General features: G+C 44.1%; 1 protein-coding gene across 2 annotated transcripts in view; it reads left to right on the forward strand.

Annotated features, from left to right (window-relative positions):
- SLCO3A1 (solute carrier organic anion transporter family member 3A1) overlaps positions 1-17,576 on the forward strand; it is a 152,716-nt gene that overhangs the window by 21,490 nt on the left and 113,650 nt on the right. For both annotated transcript variants that reach the window (XM_055815314.1, XM_055815307.1), the window contains exon 2: positions 5,273-5,738. In XM_055815314.1, the coding sequence (XP_055671289.1) occupies positions 5,438-5,738 (301 nt within the window). In that variant the 5' untranslated portion in view covers positions 5,273-5,437. The remainder of the gene's footprint in view (positions 1-5,272; positions 5,739-17,576) is intronic.

Below are 17,576 nucleotides of genomic sequence, written 5' to 3' on the forward strand. Positions count from 1 at the left end.
TTTAGTTACAGGTGTTGCAATATAAGTTGCTTTGGCTGGAAAATTTTAAAGTGGTGATTGATTTCTCTTTTTTTATGTGGGTCATTTATCACTGTGTGCATTATGCAAAATCATTTTCCTTTTTCAGTCGTTGAAGAGTGTTTTAGTGTGGATTTAGGAGGCCTGTTTAGCCTAGGTCCTTTTGAGGTTAGTCTTCGAAATCACCAGAGACAAATGTGTGTGTGCAGACTTCTGTGGCTCTGTAAGAAGAGGAGATAGTGCAAGCATGGGGTAAGTTTTAGTTACTTCTTGTTATTGTATGTTAGGCAATGTATTCACAGAAAGGCAGATGGCTGGGTTACATGATCTTTCTAGATCCTGAGCCTTCTTTCTGCTCGAGCAAGGTGCACAGAGGCCCAGCCTGATTTAGTTTACAGCAGTCCAGTTGACTGATACGGTGTAGACGTAGTCTGGAGGAGCATGAGCTTGCAGAGTAACAAAAGCGGCACAGTCCTGCTGTTCCCTCTATGGCCATAGCGAAATCTTTGTGGAGCTGCTCTTAAAAACTGGGTGGGAGATGCCTGCAGTGGGTGAAATGGAAATCCCACTGGAGACAGAGGATGCAGTTAGAGATAAAAAGGCAGTACCTATCAAAGGGGGTGGTGAGGCCTCGAGACATGGAAAAAGGCAATGAGGCTGGTATGATCGAGGGCTGTGTACAGTGCTGCAGCTGAAGTACGTTGCTGGTCAGAGCCTCAGTGACTTGCTAAGGACCAATCTGCAGGACAGGTGTGAGGGTATAAGAGTAGCAGGCAAGGTACAGCTGTCTCTGGCACAGCTGCATACCTGCATGAAGCTGTAGCTCCAGTGCTGTTCCCAACAGTATGGGCACTGGCATTTGCCATGATTGCAACGCTCTCTCTGCCTCTGTCCTCTCCTGGTTTCTCTGGGCTTGTCTGGTCCACTGTGTGGTTTCACACCGCTAACTTCTTGGGGTCAAACTGCCTTCTGTATCTTGTCTGCCTGAATTTTACTGGCTGTTGTAATAGCTTCCTGGTAACTGTTTTCATCTTAGGTTAGAAGCTTTTTTAACTGAATATCCTCTTAATCTATTCTTTCCAGCCCTGGCAAAACAGCTGTGTAAATTGACAGGAGCCAGGAAATAGCAGCTTCACAGCTAATAATGTGGGCTCCTGGTGCTTCCCCCTGTGTTTTAGCATGAGGTTGTCCATCTGCGGCACCACTCCATTGCCCACATCCCTGCTATTAAACCAACATCCACGTGGGCTGAACTCTTGAATGATCTACCTGGTCTCAGCGCCCATCCTTGCAGGCTTTTCACGTGACATCAGTATTTCACAGAGACCTGCTGTGTCTTTTGCAGCATTTTATGTAACTCTTGATAGACAGAATTAGTGTCTAGGAGCCGTGATGGCTACTCTGCTGGGGAGCAGGCTTGTGAAAGGAAATACGGGCAGTACGGTGCCCTTTTACCTAACAGTTACAAGGGCACTGGGAGCATCCCATACACAAACTGCAAGTACTTGGGTTACACCTTATATGCAGGAAGCCTCGGAAAGGTGGTGTATAGAGGCGAGTAGGAGAATGATTCTAGCCATGGGCAGAGGTTTGTTTTGAATAAATGCCGGTAACATCTCTGCTGCGCTAACGCTGATTTTGTAGTCGGCCTGTGTATTTAAGGTCACAGCCAATGTCAAAGCAAAAATTTAGGCTGTGCTGTCTGCACTGCAGCCGCCTGGCTGTAATGCAGTTGTGTTCCTGGTGTTCTCTGGCTAAAAAGCTGCATGTTGACAGTTTATTTCCCAGCCCTGTATTTATTTTGGGATATTATTCCCCCCTCCCCCTCCCCATGACTGTCAGCATTGGGAGGCTACTCTGCTCGTGCTGGTCTCAGCACTTTGTACTTGGATGCTGTTTTCCTCTGAATGCTTAAGGCTGATGTGATTGTTCTTTCACCATACCCTCCCAGCACCCCATACCCCACTTAATAAAGGCAGACCTGGTAGCACTGGGTGGCAGTGCTACAGCCAGAAGGAGCAAGCTGGGAAATGCAGTGCAGTCCAGCCAGAGGAAGAAGGAGAGCTGCCAGCTTTTATCAGGAGGGTTGGAGTTTTCTTTGTGTTCAGTGTCCTCCTCCTCCCTTTGTTTCAGTCTCTACACCAAAGCAAAGCAAGAAACAGTTAGGGGATGGTGAGACTCTTTCTGTATTGTGAATGGTTTAACTTTTTCAAAAAGGAAGAGAACAACTGAAATCCCACTGAAATAAGAGCAGAATGAGAACTGGGACTTCTGGGTTTAGTTCCCAGGTTTGTCACCAATTTACTGTCTCTGTCACTGTGAATTGCATTTAGAAATGGTGCAGTTTCTTATCTGAAATCCAGCTGTCCAAAAATCTGACCCTTGTAAGGTGTGGCATCTGAGTGTTTCTAAATGCCATACTGCTTTCTAGTGACTTGTGTGTGTATATATATGTATGTATGGTAAAAGCCTAAAACTTGGCACCCAGGTCAAAATGTGGGAGAGACTTCTAAAGATAGTTAATACCAGTTGGCCTTGGGAAATCGCTTCTGTTGGCTTTCAATCTTCCAGCCTAAATTATTCCATCACAAATTAATTTTGTTGACTGTATTTCTCTCATTAATATTTGGCTCTCTATGCCTCAGTTTAAACAGCTGTAATGAGTAATTATGAGTTTCCTATCTAGGTACAGCTCAGAAATGGGCACTACAGACAGAATTTTGCATGCTCAGAGTTATATACTCATCTTGGAGAGATTCCTCATTCCGCCAAAATTGGTGTTCATGGGACCTCGGCTATAACTGAGTTCCTCTAGGAATGTGCTGGAGGTAGTAGTGTGAAGGAAAGCTCCCACAGCAGGGGCTTTGCATCTCTTAGATTTTTTTTGTTGGTGTTTGCTGTGTGGTGTTGAAGTCTGGAGTCCTACCAGTCTGACTACATCAGCCCTTGCAATCACACCTTGCAATAAAACCAGCCCAGTGTTGTGGGTGATAAATGTAGCTCTGTCATATGAATGTCTTGTGGGACTGCCTGGGTCAATGGGATGCTGTCCATATCCCTCCACCTTGGTGTGCCTTGCTTTGAAAATACCAACATAGTGTTTTCTAGCAATGTCTCTCCCCATCTGCTCAGCTCTGTCGCCCTGGATGGTTGGGAACAGTGATGTTGCTGTTAGATGTGTGCTCAAGCACTGCTCATGGAGCAGCACAGACGAGGTTGCAGGAGCAGGGACAGGCTGTGCTGTGCCCTCACACAAGAGGACATTGTTTCCACTGGTGAATCAGATCAGTTTCATCCCAGCAGGTACCACCACCCGGTGTTTCAAATGAAGTGGCGATCTCCTCTTCCTCTGTCGTGCACATCGTCACTTGGCTTTGCCATGGGGAAGAATTATTGCTATTGCGTTGCCTTCAGTCGTAGCATTTGATTTTTAGTTTGTTTTAGGTTTTTTTCTTGCCTTGCTCAGTTCTTGGCTCTTTAGAGGGGAAGGATTACGGTGGTAGTATAAAATGAAAACTGCCTGTATGGGATGAAGGCTGAATTTTCCGAAATCATTAGAACAGTCTAGTTTGGAAATCTGACTTGGACATTTATCAGGGTCAGGTTTGGGAGTTTTTGCTTATGCAAAGCAGAAGTGGGTTGTTTCCATTTTTCTATTTAGTTGCTGACGGGGCTTTCTTTGTCCAACTGTGCCCTGGTGTACCCTAACATAGGCTGACTGCCCCAGAGAAGAGCTGCTGTCAGAATACTTTAAAGTTGGTCAGACTGGCTCCTGCTTCATGAGGTTGATCAGTAAAGATTTTCGGTGCCTCCAGTGGGAGGCTATTTTTATTCTATCCAGGGGCTATCTGGATATGCTTTGAGGTCTCTATCCCTTTTTTTCATAGAGAAACTTTCCTGTGTTAGGACAACCTTAAATATTTTCATCTTCTGCAATCTGAAAAACAAGATAGTCTTTTATCCAAGGTAAAAGTCTTTGGCATTTCTGACATGTCGAAGATATCTTTTGTTATTTTTTTTTTCTTTATAAGAGGGGACACTGCTATAGACATGAGAATGTGCTGAGTTTTCTCCTTCGAGCACAGATGACAGCAAGTGAGCTACCTAATGTTTCATCTTCATACTTTCATCAGTGCTATGAGTGTTGCAGAAAATCCACATTGTGTTTCATTGCACCATGTAATCAGGACTGGATGAGCTCTCAAGAGATGATCCAGTTCATTTTCCTGCCCTATGGCAAGATCAGTCATACGTGTGTCTTTCCTGACAGATGCTGGTCTCTGCTGTTTTAAAGACCTCTGCAGCCTCTCCAGGCAGCATATTTCAGCTGCACAATCCTTACCAGTAAAAGTCTGGTTTCTCCCCACCTTGTATTTAACCTGAGCAACCTCTGCTGCAGTTTAAACCTGTCACTTCTTGTCCTGCCTATTTTGATTACAAAGAACAGGTCATTCCTTTTCACAGCAGTGTTAAATATTTGAAGACTATTCATGTGCTTCTCTCTTCTTAGTGTTAAATAACCACTTTTTGTTAAATCTTCCCTTCTTCATGGTGGACTTAAAACTTCTATGTAAATCTTAACTGGCCTGTCTTCTCAAAAATATTCTGTAAGTGTCATTAAGCAATCCACAGAGGGTTTAAACCCTTTGATCAGTGTTTTATTTATATACTTTAATAGAGACCTACTATGCCAGCCAAATTGCCTGTTTGTGCATCGCTGTCTCTGACTGCCTTGATGGCCTTGTGCTGGTGTATGAGCCAAGAATCTGCAAGGTTTTTTGCTGCTTGCTAACTGCAGTTGATTCCTAGGGAAGGACTGGGTGCATGGAGTGAAGCTTGGTGTGGTTTGTGCCTTGGTTCTGTGGGGTGGTGTTTGCAGAGTGAAGGCTGGGCTCCCCTTCAGATAGAAGGGGAGCCCAAAGAGGGGATAACCAGTCATGGAGTCATGGGTGTCTGCAAGCATCCAAAACGTACATCAGTGTACGCAGGAATTTGGAAGTGAGCATGTGCTCAGACAGGTGGTAGGTTGTGAAATGTCACTTGGTATTAGGACCTTCTGATATGGCTGCATTTCAACGGTCAGATTATGTTTGGACGTCAACTACTACTATACTGTGATTTGGATGTCCTTGATGTGTATGTTTTTGGCTCCAAGGGAAAGTCAAGGAAACTTATGCTTTAGCAGGACATATGGAGAGGGTGGAAGGCAGGTCATACTCCTTTTGGTAATTTTCTGTGGGTTTCTCTGTTGTAGGTGAGTGTTTTAACCACCTTGGAGCGACGATTCAACCTTCAGAGTGCTGACGTGGGCGTCATTGCTAGCAGCTTCGAGATTGGCAACCTGGCCCTCATCCTCTTCGTGAGTTACTTCGGAGCCCGAGGACACCGGCCACGCTTGATAGGATGTGGAGGGATAGTCATGGCTTTGGGTGCCCTCCTTTCCGCGTTGCCTGAATTTCTAACCCACCAGTATGAATATGAATCAGGAGAAATACGCTGGGGGGCTGAAGGGAGGGATGTGTGTGCTGCCAATGGGTCCACCAGCGATGAGGGACCGGACCCAGACCTTATCTGCAGGAATAGGACTGCTACCAACATGATGTACTTGCTGCTCATTGGAGCACAGGTCCTCCTGGGCATTGGTGCTACCCCTGTCCAGCCCCTGGGAGTTTCCTACATTGATGACCACGTGAGGCGGAAAGATTCCTCCCTGTACATAGGTAAGGCTCCGTGAACAACTCCTCACCGAAGGCTTTCCTTGTGGGCTGGCATCTCACTCTTGTTTTCTGTTTGGTACCGGTGGAGGGATGCCTTGAGGCCTCTTCTCTGTGTGCTGCTATGCTTGTGAAGGTAACTTGGCATGGATCTCTACACCAAGCAGTTGTAAGCAGCAGGGAAGCACAGTGATATTTGCTTTCATTGTAGCAATGGTAAAGGTTGACAGCCATGGCGATTATTACTGGATGACGAGGAAGATGCTTGCTACTCCTATTGTTTTTCCCCAGATTGCTTTAAATTGGTGGCTTATGGTTGAGTTTTAGCTGAAGAATTTCCAAGTGGCATATGGGACGATGATTTATTCCTCCCCCCCTACCTCCCCCAGGATACCCTAGTTCTCTCCCTGTTCTGAAACATTTGTCTGTGTCTGAGTGATCATTGCAGTATAAGGAGACTGAGAGGAGACTCATGTCTTGTCACTACCACCATCATTTTAGCGAGTAGGTGCTGTGACCCAGCATGCTATAGCAGGACCCTAGATAATGTGATCCCTGTAACGGAATGGGATGCGGAAGCTAGTGAGGTCTATTTTGAGATATGGTGAGCCTGAAGTAGAACTCATGATTCTCGTGATCATGTTGCAGAATTCTTCCAGATGGTTAAGATAGGAGATTTGGCTTCAGTTACCTAATGAAACATCTCTGTTATTGGGGTAAAGTGCTCATGGGTTTCGGCAGAAGTACCCTCTCCAGCAGGTTTATAGAGGATGCTGTGGATGAAGCTGTTCTCTGAAAGAGCTTACCGGCTTGGCTCATTCTTTTTTCTACAGGACTTGTCACTAGACAAATGGCTCCAGTGCAATAAATCAGTGAAGTGCATGCCACCATTAGTGTGATCCTTGTGCACTTGTTAGTGTGGTTTCTAGTAATCAAAACTCTGCACTTGTCCCATTGTTCCTGTCTTGATGTAACTTTCAATTGAATGGATGATCCCATTACTGGTTTTTGGGGGTTTTTTGCAAAGAGATTTTTGTCAAGTTCCCAAGCATAACTGAATGCACTTGGGGTATGACCATAGACAGCAAAGCTAAACAGTCCTGCTAACTTCGAGTGGCATTCAGTGTCTTGGGACAGTGCAGAGGCTTGGTCAAAAGACTGTATAGCACACTGTGGCATTCTTGGATGTATTGCTACTCTACTTAAAGAGATTCTTCTGCATGTTCGAAGTGTGTCCATGTTTTCTTGTAACGGGCTATAAAATCATAGTATTTCAGCATTTGGCTTTGCCTTTGGATCGTTATTCACCTTCACTTGGTTCTCTAAGTGCTTGTGAGGGATCCACTGGATAAAGCAGGATGATACATAAAATACAAGATACTGTACAACCCGAAGATGAATGATGAGACTAAATTCATTGGAGCAACTTTGCCAACACCATAAATGATGAGCTGGAATTAAGATTGATTCTAAGATTATCTATTATAAATAACTATATAGAGGCCCAGCAACTTCTTTCAGTCTGTTCCACGGGCATTTTTAAAGCAATGCTTCATATCTGAGAAGAGGATTGAGGAGGGTGCATGAGAGGAGGATTAGAAGAGAGAATCTTTTTGTTCCTGAGATACATTCATCTTGTATGCTAAAATAACTACTTTAAAGTTGGCAGTTCAACTGTAGCTGGGAAAATACTGCCAGAAAATGATTTCTGCTTACTATATGCTGCTTCGTTATTTTTCCTTCAGACATATGCTCCTAACCATGTTCCTTTCTCCATGTAGAGTTTTAAAAAAAACCAAGCATTTTGGAGTCATTTGCTTTACTGGCTTTAGCTATGGCAATCATACTCTGAATTTCTATGTATGAATTATGGGTTGCAGAAGAGTGAGTGTATATGCACACTCAACAAATCAGCCATACTAGCAATGAAGTTTAATATCTACCCTGTCCCAGCCTATCCATCACAAGTAGGTTTTCAGATATGGGATGATTAATTCGTACATCAACCTGCAATCAATTTGGCGCGCAAAAATAAAAGCTAACAAGAAAAAACTACAGGAAAAAAAAATGTTCTGTGAAGGAATATAAATGGATAAGCACCTGGTAGAAACATGCATGTCTTCAGGTTTGTGAATACTTCAGAGGAGGTCAAATTCCTATGTTTACAACATTGAGAATTATTTGCTTAGATTTGCCTTTAACTGATGATTTTTGTTGCTGTAGTCAATGCAATTTTCAGTGGCCTTAGCAGAAGGCTGGCTGAACAGTTTACCCACTTCATTCTTCTCTGTTTTGCAGAGGAAATAACTGCAGAGTGTATACTGTCACCATGCTATATTTATATCAGTTTGCTTTCTCATAATAGCACGCTCACTCAGTAGGGGCTACACTGTGTGACCGGATAAAACGTTTTTGGGTAAGTTCCCTCAGTTTAAATTAGGAGCAAATCTGGCATAGGTTGTTCTCTCAGGATAGAAACTAATTAATAACAGCAGTAATAGCCTGGCTGAACTTTCTGTCATGGCTGGCTGCGGCTGAGAAATGATCACATTGACCAGTTCGTGCTGTCTTTAGTACATTGCTAATGTTGAGTACATATCTGCTACGTTTGGGCTGTATTGTACTGGAGGGGAAGAAGCTGTCTCTCACCTGACAGCTAAGTGCTAGTAATTGTTCACCTGCTGCAATAAAAGCCCTCTTGTGTCCCAAGGCAGTGAATTAGATAGAAATAACTCTGTGAACAGAGAGGGGTTTTTTCCGTTCCTTCTGAATTGTCCAAGTTAAGTGGAGTAAATTGTTACAATATCTAATACAGGTTCTTTGCAGTGAAGTGACAATGCAGGAAGATTCCTCTAGTTTTAAAAAACAAACCAACAAACCAAAACCCCAAGAACCCTCCCTGAAACCACCTTCTTTTTGTATTAGAACTAATACGTGTGTGCAGAAGAATGCAGATGTGATACCATATGGAATTTAAAGTAAAACTTTGGCTTTAACCACTAGTGCAAATAATAGCATCTGTGGAATATATTTCTGGCCATGAAGTCCATGAAATCTGGCTCGCTGTGGTTTCTCTGCAGTGACAGGCACACAGGAGATCACGGGCAGTACACTTCTTGTGCGTCCCTTGAAGGCAGAGGTCGCTCAGGTTTGTGCGCAACCAAGGAGGTGGGGATTCATAGAGTTTCATAATTAGAGAGACAGGGGTGAGATATTACAGGAAGATATCTCTGTGGCATGGGCTGCTGACATGTAGTTTCATGTTTCTTGAGCTAACAGTAGATTTTTTTTTTTATTATTTTTTTTTTATGCCTGCAGTGTGTTGCTACCAAACTCAAACAGATTCTGTTGCTGTAGTAACCAGCCTTAGGAAAAAGGGCTGTGTTGTGGTAAGCGAGGGTAAATCAAATCAAAAAGATGAATGCGTGGAAGTATACACCAAAGGATGTTCAAAAGAAAATGCATTTATGCCATAACACAGTTAGAAAGATAGCGGGACCATACCTGCTCCTGCTAATGATGGGAAATATATTCTCCTCCCATTCAGCATCTGAGCACCTGCTCGACACAGCGGTCGTAACATTGCAATAGCAGCCAAAAGGTGAAAAAATAAAGGAATTCCCTTAGCTCTTTGAAGTTGGGAAAAATCTTCTGTTTTGGTGCTGCTTTGCTTGCTTCTCTCTGTTCGGGTCTGCTCTTGTATTTAAGATCTGAACTCTCATCTAGAGGTTTCCAAACAAGCAGGTTAATTTTACCTGTGTATTTATTGGCATTTGGCATAAGTAACTCCTTTGAGTGAAGGAATTCCTCACTCCTGCAGACTGTGCAGGGCTCATTATTGCTGCAGCTTCGCTAATGTCAAAGGATTCCCTCAATTTTAAGGGAGGAAAAGTATGTTGAAGACTGCTTACTACACAGTTCTTTTCTCTACCTGCTAATGACTCACTTGACATTTCCCTCTTTAGTTCGTTTTCTGCTAGGTCTTGCTGAGTTCTGTTGAAATCAATGAAGACTTTGTAATTAGGAGGGGGATCAGAGGCGTCATGGAGCTGATACAGGGTGGGAGGAAAACTGATCTGACAGTAGCTGTATGGATTTACTGCCTCTCAGATGAGCAAGAGCTTGCAAGTGTTTTCTGGTCACTGGAGTACCCACGTTGCTCTCAGCAGTGGTTTGCGTGTTTAGTTAGAGCCGGTGCAGTGATGTGGTAGATTAATGTTATTAGCAGTCACCGTACGTGCCTTCTGGGCTTCCTGCAGCATTTAACATTTGCTGATAAAAGTTGTTGCAGCTTGTCTAGGGCATGGTTACCTATAGAGCAGAATGAATAGCCTCTGGGAGCCAGTATTTGATCTGGGACAATTAAGGACTGCATTATATAGAGGAAGTTGCTATTATTCTGTCTCCTATTGATGGAGGAAATTGATATTGATGTTGGAGGGAGCACTGCCAGATTGTGGGGCTTATTCCGAAGAATGCTGTGTTGGTCTTTAATGTGTTGGCAATTCTCTTTAAGTTTGCTGAAGCTGTCTCAGTGTTTAACTTCATAGACACACACACAGGTTCAGGGCCCACCATTTCAGACTCCTTGCTGACTTGCAGAAACTGCTGTAACAAGGGGCAAGTCTTGAGTCAAGGAGTAGGTGATGAGGAGTGATGAGCACTCCTGAGTTATTCATGGTGCAAAGGTGTGCCTGAACATAGTGTGCTCAGGGGCATAGAGCTGTTCTTGGCCAGCTTTGTGGCAGGGCAGAGGAACGGAAAAATAGAAAACCCAGCACTGCTGGATGTGTCTGTTTAGCTGCTTTCTTCTGTCTCATCTCCCAGGCTTCTGTCTGTCTTTTTCTGTGTGTATTTTGGTTTATCATACGGTTGTTCCAGCTGTTACCCTTGGTGTGGGAGGAGAACTCAACAGGATGTTGTTCTCTTCCTACATCTGCCCAGATGGGACTAACACAGTAAGGGGGACAGGACCGAGCATTGTTACTGCTGACTTTGACCTTTGCAGTAGTGTGGGGTTATTCTGTGTCATATGTGTGGAAGCACTTTTTCTTTTGTGATGACAGTCATAGAGAAACACTCGCTCTTGCTTCTGGTGCTTTCGTGCTTGCTTTAAGCACCAACTCAAGATTTGCTGCAGAGGAAGACAAACATGCCCTAGTTGGATTCTTGCTGTCTCCAGGGATAAATTTGTCCATTTGAAAAATCACTTATGGTAGCTTACATCAGTCAAAATGACAGCAGCCATTGTGTTTTGGAGAAGCAGAAACATTTTCTTGACTGACAAGAATGAAATCTGAGAGTTAGTATTTATGGTGGTGAGTTAATAGTAAGTTATCAGCATAAGATGCTGAAATCATTGGGCTTTGTATTACCACATACAAAACGTTGACTCAAAGAAACAGAACTTGGATTTCTATTAGGAAGCTCATGTTGGTAAGCTAAGCAATTGCTGTGAATTTTGAAGTCATTCATCTACTGTGTATCTGATATTGATTAACTCTAATATAAGTAATGAGTACTTAAAGAAAAAATTAAAAAAGGAAACGAGGTTTTGGATTTAATAAACAAGCAAAAATGTCTTCAATGCCATTAAAGGAAAAGCCATAGAAATCAGTTGAAAACCTTAACCATCCACAGGATGTACCCCTACTGTCTAACCAGTGTTCTTGTATGTAAATTACTGTATTTGAAGGACTGTAGAATGAGCGGTCAGTGACAGCACATTTCATGATAGCAAATGTCTCCCTGTTTTTCAAAGCTTTTAGAACTCTTTTTCCTGGGAGGCTGTCCTGGTTTCAGCTAGGATAATAGAGTACATTTTCTTCTTAGTAGCTGGTGCAGGCCTGTGTTTTGGATTTGATGTGAGAACAGTGTTGATAACATGCTGATGCTTTTAGTTGTTGCTGGGTAATGTTTATACTAAGTCAAGGACTTTTCAGTTTCTCAGGCCCTGCAAGTGAGCAGGGTGGAGGGGCACAAGGACCTGGAAAGAGACACAGCTGACCTGAACTAGCCAAAGGGATTTTCCATACCATGGGATGTCACGCTTGATATATAAACTGGGAGGTTTGGCAGGGGCCAGCCGATTGCTGCTCAGGGACTGGTTGGGCGTCAGTCAGCGGGTGGTGAGCAAGTTGTATTGTGCATCACTTATTTTCTTTTCTCCCTTCCGTTTGGATTTCATTCCTCTCCCCCTCTCCCTCCTTTTCATTATAACTGTTATTATTATTATTGGGGGGGGGTTATTTAAATAATTAAATTGTTCTTATCTCAGACCTTAAGTTTTACGTTCCTTCCTGATTGTCCTCCCCATCCCTCTTGGGCTGGGGGTAGAGAGTGAGCAAGTGAGTGGCTGCATGGTACTTAATTACTGTCTGGGATTGAACCACAACAGGGGCACACCATGTAATTCTGAAAAACACGAGTAATTTAGAGCTGAAAGCAAATTTTGCAGATGTTTGGCTGTCAGGCTGGAAATCTGTTCTCTGTACATAGCTTGGTATCTACAGCGTGGTAGATTCTGTGTAAAGTTAGTGAGGGCCTTGGGTACCCACAAAAATATGTTGAGATGGGCATTGTTTCTGTCCCCAATTCTGTAGAATTTTTTTTTTATTCAGTGATGATATTTTTTTATTCCATCCCCCTACTCCAAGAAATTCACTTAGGTTTCCAGTAGCTGCTTGCTAGTTTTGTCTCCAACTGCTGAAAAGTCTTGCACAGATGAGTGCATTTTGCTCTATCATACCCTTTCCAATGTTCTCTTAATTTCTCTAAGTGTATGGTTGAACCTACAATTCTAAACCATAGCAAGTGGAATAATTGTTTCTAGCATACAGGTCATATCATGGGCCTCTTGAGACCCTCTGTTGACGCATGTTGATTGAAAGGTCTTTAGGGCACTTGGGAGGTCTGTACAGTTCTGCCCATCCTGGCTGCTTATCTTTTCACTCTTTACAGCCTTTCCCACTTGGCCGTACTCCTTCCTTGTGTGTTTACTTGTGGTGTGCAAGCAACATAGGTACTTTATTCACATTAGCCCTTCTTGCTGGAACATGCTTCTCTGAGCTCACCCACTTAAGGCACTGCTAGCCTTGTGCCTTCCTTAACCCTTTTCCTTTTAAAGCCTGCTTCTACTAGGTCTTTTACAGTGGATCTTAGTTGGCTTCATATCCGTCGTATTTTGTCCGTGTGCCCGCTCAATACGCACAAGCTGCTTGATGAGTTTGTCCCCCTCCGTGTGGGTACATGCACTTGTGAAGTGTGAGCACTTGCTTTTCCAGACAGTTGCTTTTCTACTTGCTGGTATATGCAGTTCAATATGTATGTAATATTTTTAGCCTAAAAACTTGACAGAATTTTGTAATCATTTTGTTCGGTAAATGCATCCTCCTACAGGTGATTTTAAGGAGCCTTTCCTTTCTGCCACAGTCTCCAAGGGGTTCAGAAAGATACAGTATTAACACTAAACTAAGAGTAGTGCTGTTGCCAGTGTGGGTGCTGTGATACCTGTTCATTATTGGAAGGTGTCTTTGCATCAGATTCACTGGGTTGTCTTCCCCATGGGCTAACCGTGATCAGATTAAATCGCATGGCTTCATGCAGATATACTGGTATTAACTGCGTTGGCCTAACCCACTGATCCATTGATAACCTGCAGCCTTTTATAATTATTCCCCTTTGGGGAGAGATCTGTGTTCTCATTTGCTGTGTGTCAGCAGGACTGGCTTGGTTATACATGTTTCCTTTTACAGTGCTACTCATAATATCCTGGAAAATTAAACGGAAACATAAACAAGTGTGTAGGGTGTATAGAGCAGTAACAATAATCAGTTAATGGGAATAACCTTCCCCACTGCAGGCAAGAAGGCTGAGTTGTGAAAGGCGGTAGCTGAATTGATGTATTTATTCAATTAAATGTATATATGCACAAAGTCGTAACCGCTGTGGGCTCCATTACTATACAGCAATTGTTCCAGTTACCTTAACCTTCTGCTAATAGCTTTTTTGTTATGAACTAAGTAAATAAAGCTTGGGTCCAACACAAATGACTTTGTGTGAGAGCATATTGAGGGTGGGAGCTGTTTCCATGTTACTCTGTGTACTCTGCAGCTGATTTTTGTCTTAATTGGGACTTGCTGACTCAGGGGTATTGTAAAAATCACTTCATTTTTTGAGCTTGTTGTTTTCTTTCTGTAGTGTATTTAAAACAGTTGTCAACCAGGAGAGCCTAGCGAGGTACAGGACTCGTGGGGCACCTTCTTTAAAGCAGTGCCCGTGTCATTCAAATGGCAGATATGTAGAGGACAGTACATATTAGTCATAAGGTTCATAAAATTAATTAAATAGATTGGAAAGTGCTGAGTTGCTCATGTCAAGAGCTGAAGGCTGTATTGTACCGCCTTGATGGCGCAGGTGGGAGTGAGCTGGCATGTGCTGTCAGTCTTGCCAGTTCTGGGAATTCAACTGAGACTCCCCAGCTCATTGCACATAAGGAGCCTCCAGACGGACCAGAAGGTCCCAGTTCACAAGCTGGCACTGGGGAAAGTTGGAGCTGTGTTTAGCATGTGCCTTCTCATGGTGGGACAAGGCACAAGATGTGCTCCTTCGCCAGCATGAATCAGGGCACTAGCCTCAAAGTAGTGGTGAAAGCCTTGTTGCCTGATACTGAGGCTTATGTTGTCCTCTTCTCCTACCGAAACAAAGGATTTGGTATGGAGGATATTTTGGGACTTGTCAGAAATTATTATCCCACTCATACTCAGCCAAGTGAGCAAGAGATGGCTTTCATGAATTATGCTGTACCACTGCAACCTTGCAGCAAAGGGCAGTGACCTGAGGTAGTGTTGAAAGGTAAGTGCTGCCTTAAAGTTGCAAATAGTTACTGGTTTATTGTATATCCTGACACACACATCCTGCCATTTGCCGGCAGGGCTTCAGACCCCTGCCCCTGCCGCTTTTGGTGATGTCTGCCGTGTTGTGAGCTGCAAGGAAAGCTGGCCAGCCGGCTCCATGCCTCCCCAGTTATCCGTGGGACCAGGTGTTTATATGACTGTAAAAGAGAACACAAAACTGTCACAAAAACTCCTGCTTTCACAACTGCTTCTCCTGTGGCCGGGTGAGGTGCTCAACTGATTTTTTTTTTTTTTTTTTTTTTTTTTTTTTTTTTTTTTGCGTAGTGCCACGGCACAAACATATGGGCCTGTTGATACTTGGGGCCTGGCAGTGCTCAGCTGCCAAAGCTGCTGTTAAGTTGCATTTTTATCGTGACTGCTTTGCTGTGTGCTGGTGGCTCGGTGCAGGTCACTCCCTGGCGGAGCAGCCAGAAGAGCAGAGCTGCTTCAGGGCTGTGGGGAACAGGGTGGGAAGAGCTTTTTCCACAGGCTGTGAGGGACATCGAGGAGCGATGGTGGATCAGGCCCTGGGCAAGGCTTCCCTCAAGGCTGCGTGCATAACTGGTATGAGACACCCAACAGGTGCTTGACCGATGTGACAGGTCCAATATATGAACCTGAGTAATTAAAAATTTAATAGTGTTAACCGCAGAGGAGTAGCTGTGACATGAATCAAAGGTGTAAGACGGCCCAGCAATACCCGTTTTGTGAGGCCCCGCGGCAGAGCTGCTGCGGAGGCACTGTTGCGGTCTCAATAACTACAAATGTCTGACTGCCCCAGTGGACCAGCCTGGAGGAAAAAGTGTGGCCACAAGTGGTGGGTACCTTGCAAAACAAACATAAAATTCCTTGATGTGCTGCTTGGTCACCTTATAAGCCATTAGACGAGGCAGTGGAGTGGGAGCCCTTCCCTGGTGTGGTGCGTGGCCTCAGGGGGCAGGCAGCGTGCACAGGGGCTCTGTGACAAACTGAGTCACCTCATCTGGCAGACTTGTCACTGGGTGCTGGGGGTTTAACATTTAACCCACTGCAGATCTGCCTACGTATTTTCGAGCCCTGTCAGCTTTGCTGGCAGGAAAGCCGGGTGCCAAGGTGTTTCCCCATGGACTAACCTGTCGCTTCCCAGCTGTCAGTCAGCTGTGTCTTCCAAACCTACAAGGAAAACACCGAGTGAAGGACCTAAACTGAGTTGGAGAGAGGTGAAATTTGCCATAAGGTGCATCTCAGAAGCTCGGTCTTAAGAAAGTACAGGGCAAAAGTGATGTTCCCCTTTCACGTATAGGATTTGGTTCACCCTGGGAGTAAACTCAAGGCTTTCTGACCTCTGTTTCATGGGAGGCAGTTTGCAGGGCTGGGGGCTCAGGGAAGGGATGAAGTGTCTGCACTGTGGGTAGGTCCCCTCTGGCCATTGCTGGTGGCTCTGGCAGCCAAAGCACCCAGAGCAGGGCCGGGGAGGGAACAGGTGTGAGCACCGTGGCCCTTGGCTGTCGCCTTGGCTTTGGACAAATCCTGCTGTCTTTGCCTTCTCAGAGTTTGGAGTTTGGTCCCTAAATTGCTCCTTTGAACTTTGCTCTTTTGAACGCGCTCTGAGAGTCCTTTTTCAAATTCCCTTTTGCCAAGGTACAGCTATTTCATTAACTGTGCTGCTACTAAGGTATTTGGCTTTTCCTTGGAAGGAGGCCTGCTCTTGGTAAGCCCCCTTTTGATTTCAATAATAGGGATTTTTGTCTGGAGGAGGCTGTCCAAATTTGGCCCTTCATTGACCAATTAAAATGTGAGGATTTAAATAGTTTCTCGGATGGATGTTAACAAAATGTCACATTGCTCTTTGACTTAATACCTCAGAGTACTTCACTGTGGCTAAACAAGATTGCCTCTGTTACAAGGTGCAGGATCTGGCCAGAGGCAGCAGATCAAAGTAATCGCAGAAATTCAAGAGTTCAAACAGGTAGAACAGCAAGATGCAGTGTGCACCAATTCTTTCCTCACTGTCTGCCTCTGTTTACCTTGCTTTTTCCCTGTGGTTTTCTGTATGTTCCTATCCTCAGTGTTGGACAAACCATTCCTGCTGTAACTGTTTGTACAAGACAGTGATACTGCTTATTAGAGTTGGAAAGCAATAACATTGGGGGGAAAAAAGAAGACAACTGGGACAACTTTGCTGTATTAGTCATTGCTGCAGAGACCAATTACCCTTGCGATGAAAGACCACCTGTATCTTGTTAGTCATCAGCTAACAACATATGGATGCCCTAATTCAATCAGACTGATCATCAAAAGAATAATACTTGTTAGAGAAAGCTTTCCCTCTGCAGAGTTATAAACTGCATGCTGGGGGGACTGAAAAGGGGGGTGGCATACAAGAAGTGAGCTACAAACTATGCTGGCCATGCTGCCAAAGTGTCTTCAGCATTGATTAATGCTTTGCTGTCCTCAGCTGTTGGTTGCCTCAGCTTTCTGTTCATCTCGGGCATGTCTTTGTTGTAGAGGGGTGTGTGTATTCAATATTTCCCCTCCACACTTTACATAAAAACTCGCATTCCAGCAACACAAGTGTAAGGATGTTTTACTGTGCTTTCAATTTATGTCAATGTATATCTTTTATGTCCTCTGTAAAAGCATGCTGTTCTGGTACTGGTGGTGGGCAAGCACACTGTATTGTAGACTATGCAAGAAGTAGCATTGCAGGAAACTATTTGCAGTAGTTCTGGGTAAGCTGTGAAGAGCTTCTCACAGGTGCCAGAGGGTAAGAGGTTTATAGGGAGAGATAACACCTATTATTTGATCAGCTGAGGCAGCTGGAAAACACACATACATAATGTTCATGCTTGGTGGATCTTGTTCTGACCAGTGTGACTACTTACACTTAAGGATTTACTTCTTGTTTCCCAGCTGTCACCTGGTCTGGTAAAATATACTTCCTGTCTCTCCAAACTTTGCTTCGCTGCCC

Source organism: Falco peregrinus, chromosome 1, assembly GCF_023634155.1.
Source record: "Falco peregrinus isolate bFalPer1 chromosome 1, bFalPer1.pri, whole genome shotgun sequence".
NCBI lineage: Eukaryota > Metazoa > Chordata > Aves > Falconiformes > Falconidae > Falco > Falco peregrinus.